This window comes from Acomys minous (assembly GCF_964271855.1).
Source record: "Acomys minous genome assembly, chromosome: 3".
In the NCBI taxonomy this organism is placed as follows: domain Eukaryota; kingdom Metazoa; phylum Chordata; class Mammalia; order Rodentia; family Muridae; genus Acomys; species Acomys minous.
Window position 1 is genome coordinate 115,982,214 of NC_140485.1, and position 14,561 is coordinate 115,996,774.

At 42.9% G+C, this 14,561-nt stretch overlaps 1 protein-coding gene across 3 annotated transcripts in view; it reads right to left on the minus strand.

The window, feature by feature from the left end:
* Positions 1-14,561, minus strand: part of STX7 (syntaxin 7) — a 38,330-nt gene that overhangs the window by 22,686 nt on the left and 1,083 nt on the right. For 2 of the 3 annotated variants that reach the window (XM_084777979.1, XM_084777981.1), the window contains exon 2: positions 9,584-9,734. In XM_084777979.1, coding sequence (XP_084634105.1) covers positions 9,584-9,668 — 85 coding nt within the window. In that variant the 5' untranslated portion in view covers positions 9,669-9,734. The remainder of the gene's footprint in view (positions 1-9,583; positions 9,735-14,561) is intronic. The other variant, XM_084777980.1, reaches the window with a different exon arrangement.

A 14,561-nucleotide genomic window follows, 5' to 3' on the forward strand; every position in this document is an offset into this window, starting at 1 on the left:
GTTCCTGAGCAGGAGAACAATGGTTCATCACAATCTGCTCTTGGTGATGTCTGTGGCTGTCTTCTATGACTTCAAAGGGGCTGAAGGTAAATCTACCCTACAGAAGTAAGTGGCCACAACTCACATTACCCTAGCAATGGCTTCTTCAGTGACCATGCTAACTATACCATGAATGGAAGACTAGGGACATGAACACGGCAAAGCAGGACACTGTCCATGTCCTGTGTGGACTCTTCCTAAGCACCAAATGGTAGCAACTACTGTAAGAAAAAAAAACCTGTTTGGTATACACATAAAAGGCAATGACTCTGTCATGAGAAGTGCTGCTCAGGTATTGCTGCAGAACAGACAAGGAAACAGTTCCAATAAAGAAATCAAAGAGGTGAGGAGGAAGTGCTGTCAAAATAATTCCAGGAGAGAAACACTAGCCAAGCAAACACACACGGGGCCATTGCACAACTGACCACAAACTGTAATCTCATAAAAGGGAAGCACTGTCATCCAGTCAGTCACTGGGCATAGATTATGTTCCTGGTAAATGAAGCTAAAGTAACTGCAATTACTTGAATAAATGTAGCACAATATGTACACATGGGGACATTGATCATATGGGCAGCATCACACTTTACCTTTGTAGATCACCTGGAAACTATAGATGTTAAAATCCCCAACTCATAAACATATATTTAATCTTGAAATAAAATTTCCATGGATAGAGAATCATTAAAAGATGGATGCAACATCCAACAATGAAAGACATGGAGCTAGCAGATAGAGGAGAAAAAGTAAATAGTAAAAAAAAATATATACACACACACACACACACACACACACATACACCTATATATACCTTTGAATATTATAACCTTGTTTTCTTTTTTTTTTAAATTGTATAAGTACTTTGGTGGCTAAGATACTAAAACCTTTCTCTTAAAGACTAACATTTTATTGGGAGAATACAAGGGAAAAATAGTAATTATACTTTGATTTTTCTGGTAATAGACATTATAAAAACAAAGCAAGCCTATGAGGAAATGATTAGAGGACAGGTCAAATACGACATCACTAAGGAAATGTACCGAGAGCACTGGTACGCCCCAACAGAGGTATCTGAAAGAAAAGCAAGCACAAAGGCCCTCAGGTGAGACACAGCCACTGAGAGTCCCATGGTTAAGACATCTGTTCCTACGTGTCTCTGCATTGTGTCAACAACCTGGGTGGGAGAAAATTACAGCACCAAAGCTACTGACATGCAAGGGGGAGGGGGGAATAATCCCAGCCACCTATTTCCAAATGTTGTGACCACATAGGAGGAGGGAGGGGGCGAGTTTTCTACTCCTGTTCCTCCACCTGCCACCTTCTCAGTCTACCAAAGACCACTGGAGAAAAATCACTCCCCATTTCCGAGTAAACACAGGATTCCTGCAAATCTACCTACTTCTGAGGACTGGAGCTCTTTTTACAGAAAAGTGTGCTCTGCCTCCAAAAAGAAAAGTCAAGATTCGAGCTTCCCTTTTGTGCAGTCATGGGTTAAGTAGCAAAAATAAGTATCTTTCCAATAGACCAAAACACGTTTCCTCCAAGAACAACAGATGACCCATACTTTAAAAATGTTTTTATTAGGCAGGGCATGGTGGCACACGCCTTTAATCCCAGCACTTGGGGGGGCAGAGGCAGGCGGATCACTGTGAGCTCGAGGCCAGCCTGGTCTACAAAGTGAGTCCAGGACAGCCAAGGATACACAAAGAGACCCTGTCTCAAAAACCAAAATAAATAAATAAAAGTTTTTATTAATTCTTTGAGGATTTTAGACAATGTACTTTGACTAGACTCACTCCCAACTCCTCCCGCAATTCCTCCCGGATCCACTCCCACCTATTTCTTTTTCTTTTTCTTTCTTTCTTTTTCTTTTTTTTTTTTTCTTTTTTTTTTTTTTTTTTTTTTTTTGTAGAAAAGTCTTACTTCATTTAGAGTCCTAAAAGCCTTACGGGCTCAGGAGCTAAACAGAGATTCTTCTTAACAAGAACAGACCGTGTGAAGTAAGAACAGTTACTGAACAGCACAGAGACATCATGGTTCTTTTAAAATTCTAATCAAGATTGCATCTAATGAGATAATTGACTCTATGGGAGACATATGATTTAAAAAAAAAGGAAACAAATGATTCAACAGAAAACATGTTTCTGTAGCTTACCATTTACATCTAGCAAAGGCTCAAGCATTCACTTGGCACATTCCCAAAGATATTACTATGCAAGCTTCAGCAGAAGTCTGTACTCAAATTCTGATTTCCTTTTGGAGATGTTTACTTTTTATTTTGTGTGCATGAGCATTCTGCCTGCATGTATGTATGTGAACCATGTGCATGTAATGCCCAGGCAGGCCAGAAGAGGGCGTCATATCCCCAGGAACTGGCATTATAGATGGTTGTGAGTAACCATCATGTGTGTGCTGGGGATGAACCTGGGTCCTCAGCAAGAGCAGCCAGAACTCTTAACTGCTGAGCCATCTCTCCAACCGCCAATATGACCTTGTCACCAATGTATTTTGATGAGTTTGCTTTCTGAAAGTTTTTAACCACCTCAGATTTTTCCTTTAAAATATTTACTCAACTGCCAGAATGCATTTTTTTTATTGACAAATTGTATTCTTTGACAATTTCATACATGTATATGATGCATTCTGGCTACTCTCTCTTTCTCTTCTGCTTTTGCCAGCCACACTCCTTTACAAATCTCTTTACCACATCCATTACTTTTTGTTTTGTTCCACAGAAGGTAACTAGGGCCGTCTGTGAGACCCTGGGTTTGTAACTACCCATTAATGGCAAAGACTTAACTGTAACAACTATATGTGGAAATTATTTTTCTTCAGATACTATCTCATAGTTAGCTGTTCTCAGTTCTATTTATCAATTTTCTTCAATTCTTAATTCAATTAATTTTAGCATGACTCACTCTAGAAACATCTATGCCCACAACTCCTACCTTCTATTATCAGAAACTACTACATAATCCTGGGGGTACTCTAGCCTAGTGGTCCTCAACCCTTTTGATGGTCATATGTCAGATATCCTGTATAGCAGATATCTACACTATGATTCATAACAGCTCAACACAAAATAAAACACTTATTAACTATCTGGTGATGCTTGAGAATCAGGTAAGTTAGTTAGTGATGCTAACAACTCAGGATCCCGCTAACCTTTGACGGACGTGGAGGAAGGGTATGTGTGCCCTGATCTGTACAATATGGTGGTGGATAGCCACTGGGCTGCGTGCTCGTCACATAGACATCTTAGTAATAAATATGCCAGCTTCTAAAAGTAAAAATGTTATGCTGGAGATGTCGATGTATTTTTTCAGCACTTCAACAATACAAGTTCCCTGCGTTTTTCTGCAGACAATTTCTATGAGGTCTTTGAGGAAGATGCATGCATGGCCCATGTTAAAGTACTTGCTGGTCATCCCACAAAGGCTTGTGGGCCTCCTACATCACAGGCAGGAGTTGTCTCAGGGAAAATACAGGGTGGCAGGATGTAATGACAGATATCCTGATGCAACTGTTAAACCATGAGCTCAAACTTTGAGAAACTAAGAACCCCTCAGCAGCTCTGAGACAGGAGGCTCATTTGCATCCCAACCTCCAGGCTGCTGGAAACAGCTTTCAGAAAGCTTGAGCTAAGAAGGACTAGATGCCAGTAACAGGCCTGGGACAGAAAGCACTGGCCATGGCACACAGGCACAGTAGGGAGGGCTGGAAGCAGGAATGAATGTCTTACCAACTCTGCTAGGATCAATATCCTACACCAAGGGATAAAAATATCCACTGCATCGCTTTAACGTTCCATAGAGGAGCCACAAAGAAATCCATAAACTTCCAGTTAGTTCTAGCTGTTCAAATTGCCACTTAAAGGTCAGGTTGTTTCAATGCAAGTAAACATCTACAATATATAGCACATGCCCGTTACATATTATGTGTAAACACCTATCTAAATATTTTGTTCACCATAAATTATATCACTGCCATAGCGTAAATGTTTACTACTAAAGCAGATTTATAACAGCATAGATCCCCTTCAACAAAAAGTTATTTAGCAGCAAAAATCACTTACTTTAAAATACTGTTTTAGGGCTAAGGATTCTGGAGACACAGCTCAGTGGTGGGGCCCTTGCCTCACATTCATGAGGCCCTGGAGTCAATACTCACTACCTCAGGAAAAACAAAGGCTCATCTATGCGATGCTTTGCAGAACAGAACTGCCAGAGTACTGGTGAAAGAGGAAAAATTTATAGTCTTGCTACATATTATTCTTGACTTCCTCTAATAATCAAAAAAACTGTTGTTGTTTTCGTTTTTTGGCATAAAATAATCTGCAAGACTCAATATTCATGTAAGCCTTTATTTATCTGATCAAGACTAGCAGGAACACTGCAGTTCCAGGAAGCTTTGCATTCTGCTTGAGCGAGATCCCCACATCCTAGCTGCCTTACTCACCATACCTTCCCTGGACCCATCTGTAAACCCTGGCCATCTGGAAGGTCACCAGCTTAAAAGATGCAAACGTTAGTGTCAGAGGAAGAGCCTACCTGCGGTGCAGAGGACCCCTGCTCCGCCGCTCTACCAGTATTAATAGCATTGTCAGAGTGGGGGGAAGGAGAACTGAAATTTCACACTTCTGCCTTTCACTTCCACATGCTTCTACACAGCTCTCATCAGAATGGGAGGCTAGACTTCTACCAGCCACTCGGTTTCACTCTAAACGTCCTTTCCGTCAGACACGGAGCTTCAAAAATTAGAAACGGAAGTGCTAGGCATAAAGTCATGACCAATCTCAGGTTGGCATCAACCCGCTGACCCCTCCTACTCTTCCTCCTCCTGGCCTGTGCGTTCCCATCGCAGCTGTGCAAGCCTTCTACACCCATCTCCTACCTCCCTTTACATCTCTGATGGATTACACTTTCCCCTGTAGCACACTTGGCCTCACCTTGCAGAGCAGACGAAAGGCAGAGCTCTCTCTAGAGCAGCGGTCCTCAACCTTCCTCTAGTAACCCGTGATGCTTTAATATATTTCATTGCTGCTTCATAACTGTAATTTTCCTAGTGTTATGAATCGTAATGCAAATACCTGTGTTTTCTGATGCCCTTAGGCGACCGCTGTGTAAGGGCCAGTTGATAATAAAAGAGCTGAGACCCCACAGTTTGAGACTGCTGCTCTGTGTGGTACATTTCCAGTCTCCTCTGGCCTAGAAAGACTCTTCTTTATATTCTAAAATCCTGGAGTTACCATTTTTCTAGTTTAAAAAACAAACAAACAAACAAACAAATGTGATCCCTGCTCTGACCGAAATCGTTCACTGGCAGTGGTGGCTCACAGCTTTAATCCTGGGGCAAATCAACCACGGGAAAGCAGGGGCTGTGGCCTGTCTAGGTCATCCTGGAAAAGACCTAAGGCAAGAAAGACATTGAAAGTGGAAAGAGAGAGTGGTGGTGTTGCACACTTTTAATGCCAGCACTAGGGAGGCAGAGGCAGGTGGACCTCTGTGAGTTTGAGGCCAGCCTGGTCTACATAATGAGTTCCAGGACAGCAAGGGTTAGCTGTGTATTTAGCTGTTGTCCACACTGTCATATTCAACCCTGGGTCAGGCTACCCCTTCTCATATGTCTAGAATGACCGATCTCTTTCTGAACAAGACAGAGAAATGCTGTCTTGGGGGGGGGGGATTTCTCTGACTTCTAGTAAGCTGCTTTGTCTTGATTTTGCTCTTATTTCTCTGTTTACTCAAATCCTTCCTGCTACTTTCTTCTTGACTTCTAACGTTTTTAGCTCCCCAGTCCTTTTCCCCAAATCCTTTTGAGTTTAATTCAGATCCATGGATTTAAATACCATAAATACCATCAGTGCTATGATCCCAAGTTCCAAATTGTGATACGGATCCCGATTTCCAAATTCATATGTCCTCAACTGTCTGACACCTCCATTTAGATGTCCAAAAGCCTTTTCACAATTTACTTGACCAGTGATCACGCTTCTCCCCAGAACTGTAGTATAAATAAAAACATGTACTTAGAAGGAAACAAAATCTCCCTCCAAGTAGTCCTGGATGATGGTTTTTCTCATCCCCTTCATACTTGTAACCAGGTACTCCTGTGCAAAAAGCGTGGCTCCTCCTCTTCTGCCCCACCCACCCACACGAGGTCTCTCTATCCCATTGATAGAAATCTCTCTCTGTAGACCTCTGCAAAGAGCAATGCATGCCTCTCACTCTCCTGATGTCTGTTCTCTACATAGCGGCCTTTCAAAGTGAGGAGGACCCTGTCTGGTCTCAAGCTTTCAGCGATCGATTGTCACTGCCTTGAACAGTGCCGTCTAAACTCCCCACAGCGCAGACAGAGGCCTAGGCAACTCTTCAGGCTGCCTCTCATCCCCGCTCCTGTTACTTCAGCCTCAAGTACAGTGCTTTGGACTCGAGGTTTGTTTGGTCTCCCTATTTTCTGAGCAACTCAAGCTCTAGGCTGCTTCGGGATGTTTATTGCTAGCGATCCCCTCCATGTGACTCGCCCCTGTAGCGCTCTCTCTCTCTCTCTCTCTCTCTCTCTCTCTCTCTCTCTCTCTCTCTCTCTCTCTCTCTCTCTCTCTCTCTCTGTTTCTGTCAGGCTTTCCTCCCACATCCAGGGTCCATCTAAGCAACAACGCGCCCAGCTGCCTGCTTCCACATCCCTTCCCTCATAGGAGGCTGTGTTGCTTATTAACTTTATACCACACGCCATTTCCAACACCTCTGTGAACTTACATCAAGACAGAACCTTATGCATTTTTTTACAGCTATGTTCACAGTCTCTGAACCTGTATCAGAGAACTACTGTTGAATGAACCAAAACATAGGGTCCCAGTTAAAAGTCACTCACTCTGAACCGTCCTTCCGATATTTGCATTTCTGAGTAAATGACCTGGGAATTAGGTGACCACTATTTCTAGCCACTCTAGTAACAACACTCACTCTAGAGAGGCAAAGCCACCCTTGAGCAATTTGGATTTTCAAAAGCCCCTCCTCTGTCTTATCTTGGGGCCTAACTCCCAGGAGCTTCAAACTTATAAGGTATCCCCAATGGACAGAGCATATGGTTTCAGATTCATACTCGACAGACAGTACTTCGCATATCTGAAGACAGTGATTGGACCCTTTCTTGATTTAATGGTCTGTCTTCATTAAATAATATTTTAATTATTATATTGAATCATGCACATCCTAGCTAAGAGCCCTATTATAGAACTATATCCCTAGCCATCGTTTTAATTTTATTTTATTTTGAGACAGGGTCTCACTACGTTGCCCAGGCAAGCCTTGAACATGCAATCTTCTTGCCCCAGCCTTCTGAGTATCTGTAATTGTAGGCCTGGACCACAGGGCTCAGCCTGGTCCTCTCTTAAGGGTTGGGGAAGTGGGATGGCTGGGGGAAGCCAATTGCTATAGGCGATAATTAAGCTGTGTATTTAGCTGTTGTCCACACTGTCATATTCAACCCTGGGTCAGGCTACCCCTTCTCATATGCCTAGAACGACCGATCTCTTTCTGAGCAAGCATGGCCTGATTCAGACCAGCCCTTTCCTCCTTCTGGTTCATGCTGCACATGCCCTGCACTCTGGGTACCTTTTGAACTGTCTCTAGCTCACCACTTCTCTAATCCCAGAGTGGGACAGCCATCCCTCAGCCTCCCGGATCCCCAGCACCATGTCATAATACGAGCGAGGAGATTTCGTCTGCTTTGGCATCCCTTCTTGCAAAAGGTCTGGGTTTTCCAGATGTGTAAACTGAACGATTAGCTCCCTTTGATTTCACACAGGGGATTACATTTGCCTGAGGCCGGTCAGTGACGTGTAGAACCAGCAGCAAGGGAGCCACAGAGAGATTAGAGTGATCTGAAGGCAGAAGAGCAAGAAGCTGGAATCGTCCTGATGGACCACCCTCGACTACCTGCCATGATTCCATGGCTCCTCTGCTGGTAGCCAAAGAAAACACTGATTACTCCAAATCAGAGTAGCCACCAGTACCTTCTAGAATCATCTTTACTCCTTTTGTCTCCAAAGCCCACTGGCATCTCATTTAAAATCACTTGCATAGGATAGTTTTGAGAGGATAATGATTACATTTTAAAAAATGGTAAGATCATTTGAAAGTGTTCTGTATTTTAGTAATGTCATAGTTGTTGGTAAGGCTGATGAATAAAAGAGCATTAACATGCAGTCAAGAATGTCATATAGGATGGTGCCTTTAATCCCAGAACTCCAGAGGCAGAGGCAGGTGGATCTCTGTGAGTTCAAGGCCAGCCTGGTCTTCAGAGTGAGTTCTAGGCCAGATCTACATTAATAAAAACAAAGAGTTCTGGCAGTGTCCTAATGTCAAAGCACTAAGAGAAAGATGGCTAGAATATTCTGTAGTGTGTGAATTAGCTGTGATGGTGAAATTAAAACCCAAAATCTGTATGCATGCATGTGGCTACACATAAGCATTTACATGGACATGTGCTGAGGAGTAAATGCCACACCACATCTGGTGGCTTGCTGTCTCTGCAGCAAGGCAAGTTGGCGGGAGATCTACCCCATCTTCCATACTATCTCTCAATAGATGAAAAGACCGCATGAAAGTGGTCATGTAGGAAGCTGCCACTGAGCGGTGATTACTGTGTTTCTAGTCTCTCAGAGCTGGATGGTCTTCATGACGATGGTGGTCGCTACAGCAGCGAGCGTGGCCACCTCTCCTCACCTTCCCGCTTCCCTGCCTGCTGTGTGATGTCCTGTGCCAAGAGGTCCTCACCAGAAGCAAGAAGATGCTAGTGCTGTGTTCTTGTCCTCCAAAAATGTGACTAAATAATGTATTGCTTTATAACCTGCCCATCCTCGTGTATTTTGTTACAGCAACAACAGCAAAAACTGAAATAATTTTATATTACATATTTGTAGGAGCAAAGTTTCCCTAAGCACTATCAGATTTTACTCTTTATTTTTTTAAAGACTTATTTATTTATTATTATGTATACAGTGCTCTGTCGGCATGTACACCTGCAGGCCAGAAGAGGGCATCAGATCACATTATAGATGGTTGTGAGCCACCATGTAGTTGCTGAGAATTGAACTCAGGACCTTTGGAAGAGCAGTCAGTGTTCTTAACTTCTGAGCCATCTCTCCAGCCCTAGATGTTACTCTTAATAAATATAAATCTTTTGAGCTCTACCTAGTCCTTACTAGGTCTTAACCTATGAAAACTAAGCCAACAGATCTCAAGTTCAAGGACTAGATGGTCTCAGAGTAAATATAAACACCAACTTGTAAATCTTTATTTCACTAGAAGCCATGCAGCTCGGGCCTTTGCTGGCACGCTGCTCCTCTATTAGAATTGCCTCTATACTCACTCTAAAGAGTTTTAACCTCTTCAGATGTATTCTGAGAAAATGCCTCCATTATTCCTTCCTTCCTTCCGCAATTGCTGGAGATTTATTTATTTATTTTTATATTTATTGAACTACCACCAGGTTCAATTAATAATTGAAAACAACAGTGGTGTTGACTTGAAACTGAACTCACAGCATTGTGTGATCTTTTGGATATTAGAAGAGATGCGTTGTGCCAGCTGGGCAGGGTCTCCACCAATCCCTGGAGTGTAAGACATGGCTGGCTGGCTGGCTGGCTGATTTCATCAGACGCAGGTAGGCGATCTGGTTTTTCTCAGGGTCACCTAAAAAGCATAAAAGTCATACAATTAAATATTTTTAAAATTATTGGTGAACATAGCCCACAAAGTATCCACCTGGGAGATTATATATATGGTTGAAAAGGGAAAATTACTACCGCTATTTTCTAGAAAGCATTTATAAAGCCTAACAATATAGGTTGTATACCTTGGTATAATATATACAGAAAACAACGGCTTAGACTTGAAGACCAATTGGACAGATCTAGAACATGTGGAAAGGGCAAATGATTTTTATCAAAGGAAAGGGAAGCTTGTAGCCAGGCCTGGACCAAATGGGTCCAGCCTGGTATCAGCGGCAGGCAGCCCAGACAGGGCATGAGAAGGATGACCTAAACACGTACTTCATATCTGTGAAGTGAAAACACTTCACATCGGCTGCCCAACTGAACCTCCTTCCAGTCCTCGTGAGCTGTTCTTTGGAGAGAACCATGACTTACAAAGATGCAGTAACTGGTCCAGGGTAACAGGAACCACCCATGGATGAAGGTGAGATCTAAGCCCAGGGTTCAGATTGCAACGTTACCCAAGTTTGTTAGCACAGAAAAAAATGACTCCAGAAGAGCGGAAGCCTGGTCTCCAGACTCAGTTTGACCATAATCTTGTGTAAAACCACTGGGATTTGCAACAGACCAGGGCACACAGATACTACGACCTGATTATGCTTAAGTCTCATGTGATGTATGTAGTTGTTACAATGTATTGTTTAGAGAATAGGAAATCTATATATGTGTCCTATACTGATAGAATTGAATGATAATTTTAATGCAACATTGGGTTGAATTCACAGACAGGAAACCTGAGGGTAGGGAAGGCACAACGGGAGGTGCTGGGAGGAGACACTATAGCTGGGCTGACACTACTGGCTAAGCAGCTGGTTAGTCCTAGAACGCGCCTGGTCATCGGACAGTCTCGGGCGCTTTGGTATGTTTTCCAGGTCCTAGATAGAGACTGAAAACCAATTTCATCAAAAGCAAATTCAAACCTGAGCTAAGAGCTGACCCACAGCAACCGGGTAGCAGGAAAAAGCATCCTTGCAGGTGACACAGATTGCAGCCATGTAAAGAACTGGGCCAGGTTGAGTAGGGCCAGACAAGCAAAGTTTGGCGTGATGTTGTACGCCTGCAATCCCAGCACCGTGTCACTAAAACATAAGGACCTTGAGATCAAGATCAGCTTAGGTCTGGAGAGTTAATTACCCTGACACTGTTTTAAGCAGTCTATGAACCAATTAGATCTCTCTAATTCATATCTTTAATTTTTTTTAACATTTTCTCTCTGTGTGTATGTTGTGTATGTGTGTGTGGTATGTATGTGTGTAGTGTGTGCATATGTGGTATGTGTGTGTACATGTGTGTGTGTTTGTGGTATGTGTATATGTATGGTGTGTGTTAATATGTGTGCAGTGTGTGTATGTGTGTATATGTGGTGTGTGTATGTGTGGTATGTGTGTGTATGTGTGTGTATGTGTATGTGTGTATATATGTGTGTGGTGTATGTGTGTGTGGTATGTGTATGTGTCAATATGTGTGTAGTGTATGTATGTGTGTATATGTGGTGTGTGTATGTGTGTGGTGTGTGTGTGTATGTATGTGTGGTTGTATGTGTATGTGTGTGGTGTGTGTGTGCTACTACAAGCACAAGCAGATCAAAGGGCAACTTCTCCCCTCCCATCACGTGAGTCCCGGGGATCAAACTCAAGCCATCAGGCTTAGCAACAAGCGCCCTTAGCTGCTAAGCCATCTTGCTAGCCCCATCCTTTAAAAAATGTTTATTAAGATATAATTCATATACCATGCAATCCAACCATTTAAATAATATAATCCAGTGGCTTTTAATATTAACAAAGCTGTGTGATGATCACCTGTGATTCTTAAAATGCACATCGCTCTGAGAAAAAAGTCCCTACGCATTATTTCTCATCTCCGCTTTGCTTCTCAGCCATAAAACCCATTCGCTTTGTATGTTTTCTATTCCATGTTCTTTGTGGCCGACTTGTTTCTCTTCCTTGTGTTTTCAAGGACTGTCACCTCGCGGGATCTGTGAGTACCTCAAGCCTTTTTATTGACAATATTGTAATAAGCAGATCAAGACAATTTTCTCTTGGCTCAGTGGCATATTTCTATCAGACTTCCAAAAGTGCCCTCGATTTACAGGCAATACCAATGCAATATGAATAATCCCTCCTTTAGCCAGGGGCACAAATAAGTCTCATATGCCCATCTGCAAGTCACACCCTTCTGTCTGTCTGTCTGTCTGTCTGTATATCTCTGAAGTTACTAGAGCTTATCAACTGCCTACTCAGCTGCCAGGGTAACTGGCAACCAGAAATCTCTACCTTGGGCAAGATCCTTAGCATCTGGGCCTCCTGCCAGGATCAAAATAAGATAATGCAGTCCAGGGACCAAATGCTTTTCCAGTGTACACAGAGGACAGGCCTGATGCACTCCTGCACCTGCGGGGCCCTCATCAGAGGCTTACAGCCACACGCTCCCCTGCAGCCTAACCTCCCTCCCCCACAGAGACTAAGGTCAGAGTCTTGTTAATTTCTGCTACACGTTCTGGCTTTCTCTTCACTCTCAAAATCCATATACATACAGTGCAGATCTTCTCAGTGTTTTCTTTTAAAGGGATTTTTTTTTTCTTTCCAAAGAGTAAGTCAGACAGTCACAATCACAGCCTGTTCTTGTCCCTGTACTAGAGCAAACAAACCAGGGACTATGCCTGTTGGTGAGACAAGCAGGCTTCATTCATTATAAGAACTACCACTTTTCATCTGCATGGATTTTATCAGAGAGCATATGGAGATGGCCATGTTAGTTCAGCCCTGGGTGATGAATGAACATCAATCTGAAAACGGGCTGAATATATTTCTACACGTGGTGCCTTTTTCTCACCCTCAAAAGCCTATGCAGCAGACATAATTAACATTCTAGTGTTTCCACAAAGAAACCAAGGCATCATGGAAAACAAATAACTCGCTTAAGAAGAGTAAAGGGCCTAAAATCTGAAAGTAAATCTTGAAGTTAACATTTTTTTTTTGCAGACACTAGACTAAATCCTATTGCTTTCTGTACAACAACTTAGCACATGCGGACACAGTCAAGTACACAGCCAAACTCGTCACCTTCCTGCAGGCCTACACGGATGGAGCCAATTAATGAGGACTCTTAAAAGACAAGAGTTGGCTCTTTGAATACAAAATAAGTGAGACGATGGCTAAGTTTTCTGTTAAAAAAAAAAAGATGAGTACATAAATAGTTATCAATAAATGACTTTAAAGTTCATGATTTTTACAAGTGACCTAATTAATTCTCTGTTCATAAAATGTTTGTGGTCTATAACCACCAGCAGTCCTCAGCTTTAACTGCAACGCACAAAAGTATTCTTGCTGAAAACCTACTTGGAATTCCTAGTGTCTTCGCTCAAAAATAATTATGTAACGCATCATGCACCTGCTCTGCCTGAAGAACAGCTACTACTGACATGGACTATTAAAACGAATTAGGTTAAACGAAAGCCACCTTTCAAGTGCTCCGAAGTTCTATGTGGCCAGGGGCCGGCAGCTTGGACAGCTCGCATGTCCATTTCTATCACCACAGAAAGTCCTATTGCACAGTGTTCAGCTCAACACCTCAGTAATGATCTTTTTATGAAGACACATAAACACTAAGGTTAAAAGAGGAGAAGGGAGGATCAAAGCGCAGCACCCAGGTTGAGGGCTGTCTCAAGACTGTGTGGAAAGAACAATAAGGAAACGAACAAAGGGAATTTTGATGCAGATTCTTGAATGTAAAACCCTGCCACACAGTTACTGCTGTAGGCACAGTAGAATCCTTAAGACTTCCGGCTGGAAATTTAGCCTGTTCAAACCAAAGGGCCAGTTTCACTTTCTTAATCATGAACACCAGCATAAAATACTGAGCTTCCTTCTCTTTTGTCCCCAGGGTTTTTTATCTGTGGGTGTGTGGAGGGGTGTGGGGGTGGGGGTGTGTGCAGGGGAGTGTGAATCGTGGACCTACTCTATTCGCTAGCACTTGGCTACAAATTAGGTCCTGAATAAGCGTTTGTAGTATGAATGGACAAGTGTGCTCATTTCCTAAGAACACACGCCCAGCCTCAGAGTGGATATTAACGTTCCGCTGCTGGCTTACTGCTTGCCTTGGCTTTCCTGGGTTCTATCTCTAGAAGGCCCTTCCTGTGATGTCCACGTGACAACTAGCTCCTCTCCGCAAGGGGTAACCACACGCTAGAGAAGCTAAAGCCACCGCTGTTGCTCTCTGTCCATGTAACGTCTACTTCAAACCACTGATCACACTTAGACGATCCAAACAGACACACTGTTTCTTTTCAGTCCCTAAGACAGGAGAGGAATCCTTTAGATAATCCATGGACCCACCTGAGGGTGCTCAGCCTTCTCTATGAGTACTCCTTCCACAAACTACCAAAGAGAGCATTTCAACCCAGCTCCTTCATCAGTTGAACCACTATGCCACACTATTTGGTTCTAGGTTAATTCACCAAGGGTCTGTGTTTGTTTGGTTTTACACTTTAATATTTCAAGTTCTAGTGAAACACTGCAGTATCAAAACAGACCATGGGCGTTTTATGTAGCAGTCACAGACATAGCCATGGCCACGCTATTCTGTAGTGCTGAGGTCGGAACCAGGACCTTGTGCGCGCACCATTTAGCTGCATAGACCTCAACATAATTACTAACGACTTTCAACCAGCAGCACTTGGATGAACTTGGGAACCTAATCAAAATTAGAAATGAGTGTTAATAGGGAGCAGCGTAAGAGGGAAGCTAGC